This window comes from Scophthalmus maximus, chromosome 3 (assembly GCF_022379125.1).
Source record: "Scophthalmus maximus strain ysfricsl-2021 chromosome 3, ASM2237912v1, whole genome shotgun sequence".
Taxonomy (NCBI): domain Eukaryota; kingdom Metazoa; phylum Chordata; class Actinopteri; order Pleuronectiformes; family Scophthalmidae; genus Scophthalmus; species Scophthalmus maximus.
In genome coordinates, this window is record NC_061517.1 from 12,231,421 (window position 1) to 12,247,592 (window position 16,172).

Below are 16,172 nucleotides of genomic sequence, written 5' to 3' on the forward strand. Positions count from 1 at the left end.
CATTGAAACAGGCTGTTACTGATGAAGCCAAATATAGAATATGAATTATTCTTGGAGTTCTGTGAATGCAGTGGAAAATTAAAGCCTTTTTAATGGACTATATTTCGGTTCGGTCATTCAGTGGCAAAATTCATGCCTGCAGCAGCAAAGACAAGGGCTTGACATAACATCCACACACTGTCCCAACCGACACAGCCGTCACAACACACGCGCGCGCACACACACACAAGAGTGTGCAGTGAACTGTATATCTTTGACTAAATACAGCGTAGCCAAGTAATACAAAAGCGTCCTTGCTTTCGTTGGTGAAAAATGTATAAACAGAAAAGTATCCTTGTATGTGTTTTTGTGCTTTTCACTGGGTTCAGCATTGGTCAGCCACGCTTCCTGTCCCTCTGGCACGCACAACAAAGCTTCCTGCTCCACACTATGGGGGAGTGGACGAGGCAGCACAATGGCTACCATCTGGGCATTATGAGGACCAGCTCTATGAAGTGGAGCTGCAGAGCCTGGCAAGTTAGAACAATGGGGGAGATCAGGGCACCAGAGAAACTGCCCTGGGTTCCCGCAGCAGCAAGGGCACAGAAAGGACTATTCTTGTGAGCCAAGACAACAACAATGTGGTTTATTTAAGCTATGCGCACCAATAAACAGATCTGTACATTTTTGGCAGAGATGAATGCGATAAGAATTGATTACCCAATGTGGTTTGTCCTCAGCGATATCTCCAGCTCCCTCAAGACTTTGGTAGATTCCTGCACCCGCCTGCGAAACTTCTGCGAGACATAGTGAAAACAGAAGGTTTTGCTGCAGATTTATCATTGTCCAAGTGTTGCGTAAAAGTAGTGGGACTTGATAGGTTCTCTGACAGGTTCACTTAAACAGACCTTGATGCATAAAAAAATCGTTTGTGTTGAAATTTATACTCGCCCACCTTGCGGGTGACTCCGGGGTCTAAGTATCCTCGTAGCTTCTGGATGTAGGTGTGGGGCGGATTCTTCACCTGGAACCTCTCCTGAAGACACACAGCAGAGAAAGGATCGTATTGTGTGTTTGCGGAGGTCATTTGTGCAGAAGTTATAAGGGTATGTGTGTTTATAGGTTTGGCAGTTTATTTTGAATTATATTGCACCTGGTCGCAGATCAGGTCCCATTTCTTCAAATTGTCATACTGTCTGAGGAGCCGGGCTTTGTCTGGAGGCAGGTTCATAGAATTCTGGAAGTAGAGAGACGTAAACATTAGTTTCATTTAAAACCACACTTTTCTTCTTTTAAAAAAAAAAAAGTTTATTTAATAACTTATAGCGTCTGTGTGTTTACAGCACTGTGTGTCATTGGGATTTTATAGACCTCTGGCGCCAACGGCAGAGCACAGGACAACATTTTGGGGGACTTACACCATGACCTCACTTCCTGTGTTGACTTTCAGCATCCTGCTGCAGGAGATGATTTGCAGTCTCAGTATCATTTGGACAATACTTTACTTGTAATGACATCAAGCCACAATGAGAGTACGTGCCCGTTATCTTGTCCAGCATTAAAAACACTTGATTCCTGAATGAGACGTGTTAAGACATCAATTGTTCTGTGGCATAAATTAAATCTGAAATGCTCCCGTTTTTTTTTTTGGAGACTAATCCACTTCAGTGTTTTATGTCCTTGAGACCACTGTCTCAAGGAAAAAAAGACACAAAAAAAGACACACAAATGACAAAAGCTTTTGACTTATTTTTTCCTTTTGACCAAGCCAAAAGCTTGTAAACAGGGATTTACTTGGAAATCTTAAAAATGAGGAAGTGCAACAAGCATGAGGGAGCTCGCCAGCCCCTGAAACTGATCGCCTCAGCGTTTCTCTTTGAAGAGACATGAGGGATTGTTTGCACTGGGAACCCACATTTACATCCATATCAACAGGACCCCATAAGCCCGGCCACAAACGGCCTGTCAGCTTGACTTTTAACCTGCCGCCATAACTCAGCGTGGCGTCTAAAACCCAACACCCAGGCCTGTTAACCCATCCCAGGCCAGGCATGATGCTCACACTATATATTTTGATAGATGGAAAAATGACACATAATTGTTCCTATGACAACCCAGACAGTTAGTTTTTCCACATCGGGACCATATTGCTCACTCCATCAGCACAATCATGACTCATGTTGTTATGGAGGTCAAAGGACCGATGTTGCCTGGAGTGTATGGAGCTGACTAACATGTTCACAAGTTTGTGATCACAATTAAATACACTTAAAAACAAATGTAGGAACCGTAAACCAGCAAAAAAATTAAATGCCTGACAAATCTTTCACAGTCTATAACTGTGGTGGAAAACAGTGCCAAGGTGTTACTGTACATATGAGGCCTTTGATTTAAACTGCTTTATAAAACCCATGCAGGAGAGAGAGACACAACATGCATACCAGATGTCCAGAATTACAGAAGGAATGTGTCCTGTTTACAGTAGTAGTTTGTGCTACTAAATTTTCTCTCGTCTGACCTCCGAGCTGACCTTCTCTCTCCTCCGACAGTCTGTCTGTCTTTTCAAAACACATATTCATAGAGCTTTCATTTACTGATTACAGTATATTGATTTCTTGTCAATTAAATCAATGCATTCCATGAATAAGATTCACTATGGTGCTGAAACAATTAGTTGAATCATTGATAAGCCAGGAAATAAAACAGAAATTATTAAGTTAAATTGCCTAACATTTACTGGTTATTTGCCTCACAGATGTTCATATTTAGTGATTTTCTTTGTTGTTTATTATTGCATACTGAATGTCTTCATGCTTTGGACTGCTGGTCGGCCAAAACAACTTGGGCTCTGGAAAACCACGACTGGAATTTATTTTTTTTACAGCTAAAACAACTAATTGATTATTCAAAAATAATGATTGGCAAACCACTTAAAATAATCCTGTAAGTTCAAGGGGTCATGTTCATAATTATTATTGAATTAGAAGCATGTGGAGACTTTTAATACACTCCAGATTACGCTACATAGGCGACGGTGAATTAAGACATAAGCCCAGATATCTGCTCCAGCATCTGTCCAGGCCCAGGCTCCGTTTTCCCCTTGATTTCTATTTACTTGATTCTGACTTACTGGAAACCATGCGGACCACACACACACACACACACACACACACACACACACACACACACACACACACACACACACACACACACACACACACACACACACACACACACACACACACACACACACACACACACACACACACACACACACACACACTACAGACGTATTCATATTAATTTTAAGCAATGAACAAAGACCGAAGGCTTTGATGTTAAATTATCTTCTGCTCTTTGTCAGTTCGAGCCTCAGGTAATGAAAACAAATACAGGTGGGACTGTGTGTGCAGATGTGTGTGAAGCTACAACTGTTAAAAACAAACCAGCTATGAAAGCGATCGCTCATATGAATGGAGGTCTAGAGAAGAGATTTCTGCTGCGACCAGGCAGAAGGGATGTTTCCTTTCCGTCTAGATTTGGGAAATTTGAGCCAAGTAACCCAATTTAGCTAATTTCATTTCACTTTCTCCCACGGTGATACAATCTCGCACTTCCTGTTTTTATGGGAAGCTAAAAGAGGTAATTTCATGGGGTCGAGGGAGCCCTTTATAGGTTCAGATTCACCGGCTCAGTTTTAGGGATAAAATACTACAGAAATGCCAAAAATGTTTGGTGCTTGTTATGTTGCCATGTTGCCCACATGCTCTCTCCTCCAGCGAGGCCTTTCTTGTTTGACCTGAGAGCGGCTTGACAAAGGATTCAATGTGGAGCTTTGTTTTGATTTGGTACTGTGCCATTCCCATCCTTTGACATTTGAGCTATTTTTCTTCCCGTCATCGCTCACAATGGCTGGTGGGCAGGGTCAGCGTGTATGCCCCCTGGTGCCGTGTGGAGCGAAATCCGTCTAAAACACAACACCAGTACACTGCACAACCAGATGAACTGGTTCTGTTCTCTAGGTTCATTAGACCCCCATTGTGAGCCGGGACAAGGGAGGGAGTTACCAAACCTGGCCACCGAGGAGACAAAATGAAAACTGCAGTGTGTTGAACTCTGATACAGTTAAACGTGTTTAAAGATCAAAATGTTATCAATCATTCTTTTGCTTTATATGTGCGGTTCACTTACACGTAAATCACAAGAAGTACAGCCAAGAAGTAAGGAACTCGGAAAAGTTTCATATTACTGTAAATTTCATGTATTTATTTTCTTATGTTAAAGTGCAGTCTAAAAAAAACCTTACAATTTCTGTTTTTAAAGATTAAGATTAGCCCTAAAATCTGAATGGTAAATTTACTGATAACCGAACATAGTCATTGAGGACATATAATGCACGAATTAAGTACAGTAACATAAAGTGGGACAAGCGTTAAGAGGGAAAGGGACGTTGTAGAGCACCACAGGCCAACTGAGAGGGTGTAAACTCTAAAACAGAGAGACATCTGAGCCGTTGACAAAGGAAGCCTCAGGTTTTGAAGAGTTGTTTCATAGTAGTTGGTGGGGTCAGGTTGCTGGTTAAGGAGGCATGGAGAGTCCAGGAGAGCCATCAGGGACTCAGCCTAATGTCACGCACAGACCCCCACATACGGGGGGGGGGTTGCAGGAGAACCCACGGTCACTGCAGACCTCAGAGTCAACGGGGCAACTCCATCTGCCCGCCACTGGACAGCTTCCTAATCCGGCCTGATTTACAATTAGCCCTGAGTGAAGTTTGTGACCTGCAGCTCAAGCCGGAGGCTCCCAGACAGACAAATGGAAACGAGTGACAAGATGTTTCCTCCCTGATCTTTTCTCACAGCTTCACACTTTCAGTCGGGGCGAGATAAAAACACCACACACCCTCTGTGCCAAAGATTATAACTGCAATGTTTTGATTTAAGAGTGTGTTTTTCATGAAATGGTAAAAACCTTGATCAAAAACTGGGAAAGTTGTTTAATTTCGATAATGAAATTTGCTACTACCTACTGTTGATCTCATTTTCAGTCTGAAATACCCTCAAGGTGGCCAAATGAGCTAATGCATTCAGTGTGATTCTCTCTTTTGTGCTGCATCAGTGCGTTGGAAACGAAGGGTCTATCTACTCCTGATAGGTTTACACAGGCCAGACTTTAGTCGTCATCAGCTCGGAGGGAAAGGAGTGGGTGGTTACAGAGCAAACCAATGCTAGACGGAGCCCGTGGCAGCTCAGACATGGAGGCACACACAGCCGTCTATACCCCCACCAAGTCTGAGAGTCTGCTCATCAGGGTGGGGTCCAGGAGGAGAGGAGCTACGGCACTACTCCAATGGAAGCTGTCCCGCCAGGCGTAGAACAAAGGCAGGGCTACTTGTTTGTTCAGGTTGTTTTGACATTTCTTACTATTTTTGGATTAGACAGCCAGTACAGGCACAGAATCGTTTAGGGCCGAGCAAAGGAGAGAAAAAAAAGTCTGAAATTTAAAAAACACCTTTTTGCATGTGCATAATTAAGTCAAAATGCAGAGAATAAACTTGAAATTTTAAGATTAGACTGGAAAATTTAAGAACAACTAGTAACGTACGCTCATATGATACCACCGCTACAAAAGGCCTCTTGTAGATGATTTGTACTTCAAGGAGATTCTTTCTCTTTCAGCACATAAACACAGTGTGGTTAGATCAGTATTAGGACTTTTGAGAGATTGTGCTAAAAAAAACTGTTACGGTTCAGAAGGAGAAACCGCACAAGCTTGGTAAGACGGAACACTGGCAGCTCTCATGGCTGGATTTTATGGACCGGAGGAGTTTACTTTATTCTTGAAATGCAGAATGCCTTCCACTGATTTAGTTTGGCTTTACTCTCCACATTTTGACTTTATACTCAAAATGCAAAAGGAAAAAATAATCTCATGCCTGGAACTAATACTCTTCCATATGCAGGAGAAACAGATAAATAAAAGATATAAAAACTTGAATAAAAGTACAAAAATTCTGAATATTAAAGACATGCTAATTTGCTCCCTTGCGTAAGTGGGTTATATTTAATGTCATATGTAATGGAGAGACTAGATGCATAAAATCCTGAGCACAATCCTTCAATTTATGCCTTTTACAGTCTATGGTCTATTCCTGTAAATGCAGGCAGCATTAACCCTGTTAGTCTCGCGTGGCCGGTCTTCTCATGCAACGAGATCTGGCTACACGAGAGACAAACACAGGGAGCTGCTCTACCGAAGCCGCCGCCAAGTGTAAAGGCAGATGTCCAGTTGGATTTTGGATTTAAGAGCTATGAAGCAGAAGCTAACCCATATGGAAGATGTGCAAAACGGAGGTGAAATACTGTGGGAATCTCGGCGAGCGTTTAACGGCACATCACTGAAAAAGTGTCAGATCCAGCGCGAACCCCACTAGAGAAGGCCATGGAGTCAAATCTGTCGCTACTTCATACAAAAAGTTTTAACCCCCATACAGGTGTTGCATTGGAATATGTCAGGATCCTTCTTTTTTTTTAACACATTTCAAAGAAGATTTTGATGATCTGGTAACAGAGGAAAGCACTGAAAAAGGAAAATGCGTGAACAAGGGGTAACATCTGAAGAGGGTAGAAAAATCTAGACCTCTGATCCTTGTCAGGAAGTGGAGCCAACTAGGAGGCAAAGAAAACATAATGAATATGGGACCTGGCATGACTTTGTTTTCTTTAAACATATTAACTGAGCATATTTTAGAAGGGAAAGTAATGCACCAGTCCCCGCTTTGCCAGAAGTGGCTGGATGTAGTTCAAAATAAATGTCTCCCTGAGAAAAAGAAGAAGAAGAAGAAGAAGAAGAAGAAGAAGAAGAAGAAAAATAAATAACCCTCAGAAAATGGAAAGAAGGACAGTACGGTTAAATACAGAACTGACTTCTGGGGTGTCTGTCCGTCGTACAGTAGGTCATGAGTGCATGAGGTGGGGCTCAACAAGCCAGATGACCTGATGGAATGACATCATTTATGGTGCACGTAAGTGTGAATCAGCCTCTGCCAATGACAGCATCTAGACACACCGCGCAAGCTTTTTATTAATGAGTATGGCTGCCGGTGCTATAGTTAGTTCCTCCTTTCCCTTAGATGTTGAAACACAATAAGAGGAGACAGGATGAGAGGCTCGGCCGTTGTCGTCACGGGGCTGCAGGGACTTCCTTAGCTCTTCAGGAAATCAAACGCTGCCCTGAGCGACGTTAGATTTGTTCTGAAGCTGCTACGTGTGATACGAGTGATATGAGTGTTTTTTGCACATCCACTCCCACGATGTGTTTGTGTGTGTGTGTGTGTGTATGGGGTGAATTTAATGAGGGCTTTTTTTCCCCAGCTCCAAGGTAAACCTCACTGAACAGAGAAGCAACAGAGCAAAGTGTGAGAAAACACTGGCCCCCTTTCTCCGAGCAGACATCCGATCACCCTATATCGCTCTTGTGTGAGGTAACCCGAACCGGGCAATCACAACAGAGCATGAGTCCTGCACAAAGATGCTGCAGAGACCAGGAGGTAGACGCTATCTTACCAGCAGCCCTCCCAAAGACAGACACTGAAGATTGGGAGGGGCACTGCTTTCACTCCTCCTGATGCTGGTCCTGATTCACAAAGCAAATACAAACAGGCCCAGTTAAGAGCTTGTTTATTAACATATTAACATATTAACATAACAGGCAAGGGCATGCTCCTCATTTACACGCAAACGTCGTGTCAGTGGGCCAACCCGCATTCTTGACATGTGAAAACCTATAGCATGCGGTAAGTAAAAACACTAATAAATGTAACTGTCTTCTGGCGGTCAAAATAAAAAAGTGAATAAGTCTGTATATCGTAAACAAACTAATCTCAAACTCATCTAAGCTGATGTAGTTTCATAGTAAGTCATAGATCAGGGCAACAAACGAGATACACCTACTATTGATAAATCTGTTGATATCTGATCCCAGTTGATCAATGAAATGTTTATTCTATAAAATGTGACAAATCACAAGTACAAGGAGAAGAGTGTGAATTCATAGTTTTGTCATTCCGAGCATCCAAAACTGAAAGTCATATATAACAGAAAAGAAGCCAATACCTATATTTGCCAGTGGATGTTCCTTTCTTTTTTTTTTTCTTAAACAACTAATCACTATTTTCGGATTCCTTGACAAAAAAAAAAAAAATCACGTCTGCAACGTCATAGATAAGAGCAGACAAATGACCAAAACTCAAACACTTTCCCGACGGCTGACACTTTAAGTGGCGTCACAGCTCAAATCATGTAGCGCTAAATCCCCATTAAATCAGGAGTTAGGAGAAACACAGTTAACAGCTGTGGTGCGATGTCCTCAGCCTCCTGCCCTCGTGCCAATCCACCACCTTCCCTTCTCCAGCCCGAACGCCCTCTGGAGCCTCCTCCTTCTCCCACGACCTCTGAGTCGCCCTGCTGAGGGGAAGGACTCTCCCTCCAGTCCCTTCTTTACAACACACAACCAAATGGACATTCCACGGCCACTCAGTAGTATCAGGAAGTTGTGAAAATGCCATTTTCGGTTGATGAATCAAGAACCGCCTCCCATGACCCATTTGCCACTACGTTTATTTACCCGGTGACATAGTGGTGATTGACAGCTAGAAACCATTATCATCACAGAGTTCTTTGAAGATAAAGATGAAAATGTCCTTAGCTCAAGGTCCTTCCGGAGCCAGATGTTCCTCGAGCTTCAAAAGTAAGCAAACTTGAAAAGCATACTTGTTTACAGGACCTTATCAGGGAAGTTTTCCTGTTCCAAAACCACAGTGACGTAGAACTAATGTAGAAATCCCACCTGACAACTGTATTTTTCAATTAAATCATCTTTAAACAAGGAATAAATCGAGGAAATCTGGACACAAACAAAGATATAGGGGATGTGAGGACTGGGTTATTAATAAACATGACAAGTGGTCATGAACTGGAGGTATTCGTTCATTCCTGTGTGGCAAACATCCTGTTTGTTCTCCTCTGTGCGTCCGTGCAAGGCCCAGGGAAGCCCAAGCCAACGGATGATATACGCGGGGAATGTCAGGAATGCAGGTACATTAAAGACTCAGAAACTCACGTCAGCCAGGCCCTTTGACTCACACTGCCCAGTTAAAGAGACGAAGGTCAGCCAAAGAGAAAGGGCAACAAATCTGAGCCCGAGCTGGGGGGGGGGGGGGGTGATCATGACATAAACTAAAACTAAAACTAAAACTAAAAGAAAGTTGACACATGCAATCACGACCCCACTCACAGGTCTTAAAATAATCCCCCTTTGTGTTGCAAGATGACTTAGTTCAAGTGTCACAGTGAAGAGGCGGTAGACGTGTTGAGAAAGGAGAAGAAAGGCATGGGAAATAATTACATTACATCACTGGAGTATAGGAGAAGTAGCGTCAAGCATAAGAGCATAACACTTTGGCTCACAATACGAGCTTACAGCGGTTCCTCTGAGCGTCCATGTAAAAAGAGTGTAAAAGGCACAAAAGGCACCAGGGGATGAGGCCCCCCTTCTAAAACAACACTGGAACTGACAGAGTCCCCATTGTACTGAGGAGGAAACCACTTCTCCAACCTACTGCCTTGGTGCAGCTGCATCAGAGCAGCATGCAAACCCCCACTGACATGCACAACTGCACACACACACACACACACACACACACACACACACACACACACAGAAAAAACTACAAAAAACATTTACATATGCATAAAAATGGCAAACATGTGCAGTGTGTGTGCAAAGATGAATAAATCCAAACCGCGTTGTGGCTGAAACAAGATCTGTTTTGCTGTTGCTGAGGCAACAAATCTATCACTGCAATGTATCTGGAAAAGTAGAAAAAAAAACAGGGCTGTCTGGCCTTAAGAAACGTTTGACATTTGCGTGTTGCCCGGAGAAAGATGAGCAGATCAACGGCACTCTCACAAAGCAACCGGTAAGCACAAAGATTATTTTTTTTTACTTTTAACAGAGCCTCCTTACAGCATCCCGATTTTTTGCTAAGCTAAGCTGATCGGCTGCTTTCTTATTTCTAGTAAAGACATGAGAGCAACATCAAGGCAAGATAGCAAATAAATTAATTTAACAAAATGTAGAACTTTTCTTTTTTAGAAAAAAAACCATTCAGGTCGAGCTCATGAAGAAATCTCAGACACAATCCAAATTGAATGTGGACATGTTATATCTGCTCAGTCATGGTCTTTAACTTGACCTTTGCTTTCCCAAATAACTGCAAGGAGAGAAGAAGAAGGGGAGAGGCAGTAAAACTCGCCATAAAGCCCAGCGCAGATTGGGGAATTGTAGCCTGAGGGGGGAAAGAGCCAGGTGGACAGCCTTGTGCTGAACCCCCCAGCTTGCTCTGCTACTCTAAAACCAAGTTAAAATCGTGTGCACTCAACTCCCACAATGCCCCCCTCTTCCTGGGACACGCTGGTGGGTGGCTGAGCCAGATGTAACTCACTCAAGTGACGCAAGAAAACTCATTTTCTCTTTTTAGAAAAGAGGACAATGTGTGAGAAAGGGTGTGTTAGACATATTACACACATAAATAAACTGGAGCCGCCGTTACACAAATAAAAATGATTTAGGTTTAATGTCTAATAAACACGTTGAACATCTTGACTCCATTAGTTCCACTTGAGTGGCAACTATCAGACACGGCAGCTTTCTTTAGACTTCAGCCAGTGATGTCAGACAAGGCGCTGGAGTCACATTGTCAGCATGTCTGATCTGACTAACTCTGCCTAAATGAAAACTTCTCCATACGTAGTTTTCCCAACATTTGCTCCAACTCAATGGTGACACTTCCCTCTTGAACAATCAAACCTTGAAAGACAAAAGGAGAAGAAGAAAAAAAGCTGCGACTGCAAATCTGCACATGATGCAACGCGATGTCAGAGTATAAGAGATGTGGTGAGTTGAGCAGAGTCAGACAAATCAGTTACGATGCTTTCCAGCGCAATCAAGTGGTGAAAATAATCCCATGCTGCTCCCGTAACAGCTATTAAATATGTGTGCGCCGTTTAAAAATGCTGGTAAAGTCATTACAACCGAGAACAGTGGCAGGCCGCCAGTTGAAAGGGAATTTTCCCTCTCTGTGTTCTCCTGTGGCCTCAGCCTAGACTAGACCGCAGGAATCCAGTAGTGGATTGGTGCACGGGCACTTTGAAAGAGGATATCCCGGGCCAGACGTACACCTTTGAAAATGCCACTCACTCATCTCTCGTCGTTTTCATAAGCACAGAGTCATATGGAGAAGGTTATTTCATAGCTAAGACCCACAGCGAGAGTGAGTTCAGGAAATGGGAAGGTGGGAGAAGCACTGACTGGGCGACTGAATGCGTGGTTCCACTTCCAGTTGGAATTGCACAAGGCCAGGATGAAATAAAAGTAACCAAGGACAAAGAGAGATGGGAAAGAGCCAAAAGCGTCAAGAGAATACAACCAGTGACCAAGATGTAATTGGATAGATTCGGCCTCTATGTTGTGTACTAATGTATGTCGAGGTGGATCTGTATCTCTTGCTGAACTGACTGCATGTTGTGCGCCAGCAGCAGCCTGCATGAACACAGTTCTCACTGTAGAGCAAACCAACCACAACCACCACTGGCTACAATGTAATTTCCTCTGTAAAAAAAAATGAAGAAAGGAAAATGCCAGGCAGCTGTTTCCAACCACAAAAGACAGAGCTCAGGCCGCTTCTGACAATGCTGCACAAAAAAAAAAGACCAGAGGGAGCGTTACGATGCCTTTAGCACATGCCGCAAGTCAGAGACTGACCCGAGCATTTCATTAGCAGACCGCTTGAAGTAGACAAAGCTAACCCAAGGGGTCTCACCGCTCTCCCCCCTGCCTTCGACCATCTACCCAACAGTAGAGCGATGCTGTTAAAGTCATTAGCCCAGGGATATTACTACACTGGCGAGGGCTGCTGCACCCATGACATCATTATGGGCTGCTGTCATTCCAGTGGGACGTCTGTGTGTGAGAGAGAGAGAGAGAGAGAGGGCAGTGCCGCCACATAGACTTAGACTCTTCCATTTACACCAGCATACCATCATGAAGCAGGAAACACAGTGGTCCAGAGGAGGGGAAGTGACCCATTCCAAAATACCCATGTATGGAGAGTGTTTTTAATTTGCTGAGGGCTGTGACAAAGTCAGCAACTGTACGTCTCTGCTTACAAATACAGAAGAAAAAAACCCCCAGAATGGGCTCAGTTCAACAGGGAGAGACGAAGCGGTGTGAACTCTCTCAGACTATTTTTGTCACATATGATGGCCTGGAAAGAGCACCCAGAAAAGTGTGGACACTGCCAGACACCAGAAGCCACGGCCTCGTCTTCCTGAAGAGATCCGACCGCAGAGACAGAGGCTTTTGATGTACCCTTATCTGGCTACAGGGGCCAAACAGGGCAGACGGAGGACCATTGTCTGATAAGGACACTAAAATATACAAGCGTGTTTTTCTTTCCCACAAAGAAGAGGAAATCTGGAGCTGCCGTGGGCTGGGCTGGGCTGGGCTGGGCTGGGCTGGGCTTTCGGGAGCTCGAAAAACTTTTCCCAGTCAGAGGACACAACTTAAATGTTGAGTCTACTGCCTCTTGCATAGGGATCATCTGCTGTGCACGGCTGAACATAATAACAGGGATTGATGTTGTGTTGAAGGGCAAACAAGTGCAGACGGTCCCAGTCTCTAGGCAGGCTGCATGTTGATATAAAAATGGGCCCCGGTCTTTCTTTAAGGAAAATGTGACGGCTGCAAATATTCCTTTGCGTGGTTAACCCGCAATCACTCACTTGGGGCGGGGGGGGGGGAAAGCGTGCATTCCCCCTAAACTAAGCTGAGTGAAAGAGACACAAGTTGAGCTGTCAGCACAGCGCTCACTGTACAGTGCAGTACAGTGTAAAATTGTGGTAATGGCTGAGACTTAGCACAGCAGTCGGCAAGCAGGCCTTGAATGGCTTCTTGCTGTGCTAGTCTCTTCGCACGAGGGCTTTACTCAGTAGCTGCTGATAGCTCTGGCAAGCGAATGACGGTTTTATTCCAGAAACACACAAGGTTCACAAAGAATTTAGGAATGAGCCTGAGAGCTGCTGTGAGGATCTCGGCTTTGTTACTGCTTCATACTGTAATTAAGGTCTTAAACAGCTGAAAATCAAGGCCGGGTGTGGCTGTAGTGCTGCAGTGTGGAGCGAGCGAGGAGCACAACAATAAGCACCTGTGAGAAACCCTCACGCTACCGTTTGACAATAAAATATACATAAACCCACAGGTAGTCTTGTTCTCTACCTGAACAAAACTTTTTTTTTATTTTGCCTTTATGCATTCTGGGTCTCTGTGATGTCGAGAGTCTGGATTTCTCACACTGTAACAGAGCAACAAGTCGGAGTGAAGTTATTGAGCTTTCTGTTTTCTGTTTGCGAGTGCGTGCGTGCGTGTGGGAAGCAGAGCAGAGATGGAAAGTATTAAAAATATGCAATTCGGGTAAAAAGTCTTGTGTATAATATTACACCAAGGATATATTTTAGTTACATGCAGTCACTGTGAGGAGGCCACTGTGGTATCCGGATGTATCCACTTCAATGAACATACATCCTATGCATTTACTATTGCCCTGTGATGGGCCAGCGACCTGTCCAGGGTGAACCCTGCCTCGGGCCCAATGTCAGCTGGTAAGGCCTCCTGTACCCCTGTGACCCCTTAATGGATAAGCAGTATAGATAACAGATGGATGGATGGATGGATATTATTGCTTTGCTATCGGTCGGTGGATTAATGTCCGTCAAAGGACCCAATAAAGCCCTTCTTACCACAGTTTATGCTCTCAGTTTGAATGTGGGCAGATTAACCAAGAAGTGATTTTCAGATTCCTCTCTTTAATGGAATAGTTTAACTTGCACTCTTTAGATTTATTGGGTCTAGATTAGAAGATCTGGGGACAGTGATCCATTGAAACCACATCGGTACTACTTTCTATTCTTTTTTTCTGTTTTTTGTACAGATTGAACAGATAAGATACAACACATTAGCCAGTGAGCTCTAGATGGGCTGGTCAGCGATGCTTGTTACCTAGTCTGTTTCCAGTCTTTGTGCTCGAGTAACTGGCTTCTTGTACTGATCTTATCATCAGCGAGAAAGCTAATAGGAGCATTCCTGAAAAAGTCTAATCATTCCTTCAGAAGATTTTTAGAGGCCCCGAGGAGGGAAGAGGAAACACAGTGAATAAAGAGAGTTGGGATGGATAATGTGCAGGATTATTCGGGACCTTCCAACTCCGTCTGGAGTTCAGACTGTGCACCATTGCTATAGGCTACTCTTAATTCATACCTGCACGAATTTAACTGAACACAAAACTTATAATTAAGTACATTATCATTACCCATTCAAATCTGACAAGAATTTACTTGATTTATAGTTACATTGTTTTTTTTAGTTTTTTTAAAATGAACGTAGAAAAAAGTCCATAAACTTCCAAAGTCAAGGGCGAGGTGTTTAAAAGTTTTGTCTGCTCTGACCAGGCAGTTCCAGACTGAGAAATATTCAATTAATGATCTATTATTACAAAAAAACATCACATCTTCATATTACAGTTGGCAAAAGAAAAAAGCTTTGAATTTTGTAGTGTCACTTGAATCATGAATCACCTAACTAGTCATTTGTGCCCCCCCCCCCCCCCCCCCCCCCCCCCGCGGAGATGACTGATGGCTGATTTGTGTCTCCATAGGTTGTCATGAACAATAGCAGAGTGACACTGACTGAAGTCACTGGTTTGTTCCTGGAAAAGTGAAAAGGGAGAACATCTGTAAAGTTCCCCCTTTAGACGTGAGGATGACAGGAGTCACTTGACAGCGATGACGGACGGTAGAAGTGACTGTGACAGACGGCTCGAGTCCCGCCTGATGCTGTGAAGAGAGGTGGTGTGGGGCGGGGCGGGGCGGGGCGGGCTGATGGAGGGGAGGGGGGGGGCGCTCCCCTGGTGTGGGAGTTTTGGGGGAATTCAGAAAATGTTGCTTTCGTGATGATGGCTTTGCCTGCAGCGAGAGAAACTTGTGAAACAAACCCAGGCGGAGAATGTTGTGATGTTGTGGATCTACAGTACAACGTCCCTTCTGCCTACGTAGAATTAAAAAAAAGAGCCCCGCCCCCTCCTCCCTCTCTCCTCGTGTGCCACTTCAGCCAAACTGAGTTCTCTGACTTTAGTGGAGACAAAAGAACCGCAGGAGAGAAGAGGATGAGGGGGGGGGGGGGCAGGTCGCTTCATTTAAAACATCAGCAGCTCATAATGGACGATGAAGTGTAAACACACTAACACACACTTTCACACTTTCATCCACAAACACGAATGCAACCAACTGCTATTTCTTCTTTTTTTTTATCATCACAGAAAAAAAGATCCATACTGTTGTGGTTTGAATCTGAATGAAGTCATAAAATGATTTAACCCATGGCCATTCATTATGAAATGATTCGACATATTCGCCGACGACGCCACGACAAAGAGAGATTGATCCCAACTCACCAAAACAATGGCAAACTTCTCCTCCAGCTCGGTGGGGTCGGGCATGGGCACCTTCAGGGGCATGATGTGGTGCTTCATCTCCGACTGGCCGTCCACACTTTCTATATTACCCATTGTCTCCCAGCTGTCCCGGGGATCGCCCCTCTGTCAACGCGCAATCCTTCAATTTATATCAATAATAATAATAGTTATAATAATAATCCCAGTTTAGAATATGTATATAGATAGATTTTTTTTTTTTTAGAAATCTTCCAAGTATTCCAGCAATTTCATTAACGGACGAATCCAAATAATCCACTCCTCCCCGCCGAGGTGAAACGCTGACAGCGCAGTGGACTCGTGCTTCTGTCCACAAATGCCATTGACGCGTATTGTCGATTGTTATTCCACTGTCCTCCCGTCAGAAAACGTATTTTTCTTGAAAAGTGATGAAACTCCTGCTGCTTTCTCCTCCGGAGAGTAGTTTCTCATTTCCCTGGCCAATCCATTACTTTAACTCTACGCATGACTTCCAAATCGGCGAGTTCCAGTTACTTTACACCGCTGCTCAACTTTCTTGGCTACGACGTGTTTCCATTCATTATTGTTGTGTGATCCTGATTAAGCTCTTTGCCTGTTGCCTCCACTC

At 43.8% G+C, this 16,172-nt stretch overlaps 1 protein-coding gene across 5 annotated transcripts in view; it reads right to left on the reverse strand.

Annotated features, from left to right (window-relative positions):
• Positions 1 to 16,162, reverse strand: part of fmnl3 (formin-like 3) — a 31,303-nt gene extending 15,141 nt beyond the window's left edge. For all 5 annotated transcript variants that reach the window (XM_035644051.2, XM_035644049.2, XM_035644050.2 and 2 more), the window contains exons 1-4: positions 15,545 to 16,162; positions 1,133 to 1,216; positions 935 to 1,015; positions 700 to 776 (exon numbers count right to left, since the gene is read on the reverse strand). In XM_035644051.2, coding sequence (XP_035499944.2) covers positions 700 to 776; positions 935 to 1,015; positions 1,133 to 1,216; positions 15,545 to 15,658 — 356 coding nt within the window. In that variant the 5' untranslated portion in view covers positions 15,659 to 16,162. The remainder of the gene's footprint in view (positions 1 to 699; positions 777 to 934; positions 1,016 to 1,132; positions 1,217 to 15,544) is intronic.
• Positions 16,163 to 16,172: the final 10 nt, after the last annotated feature.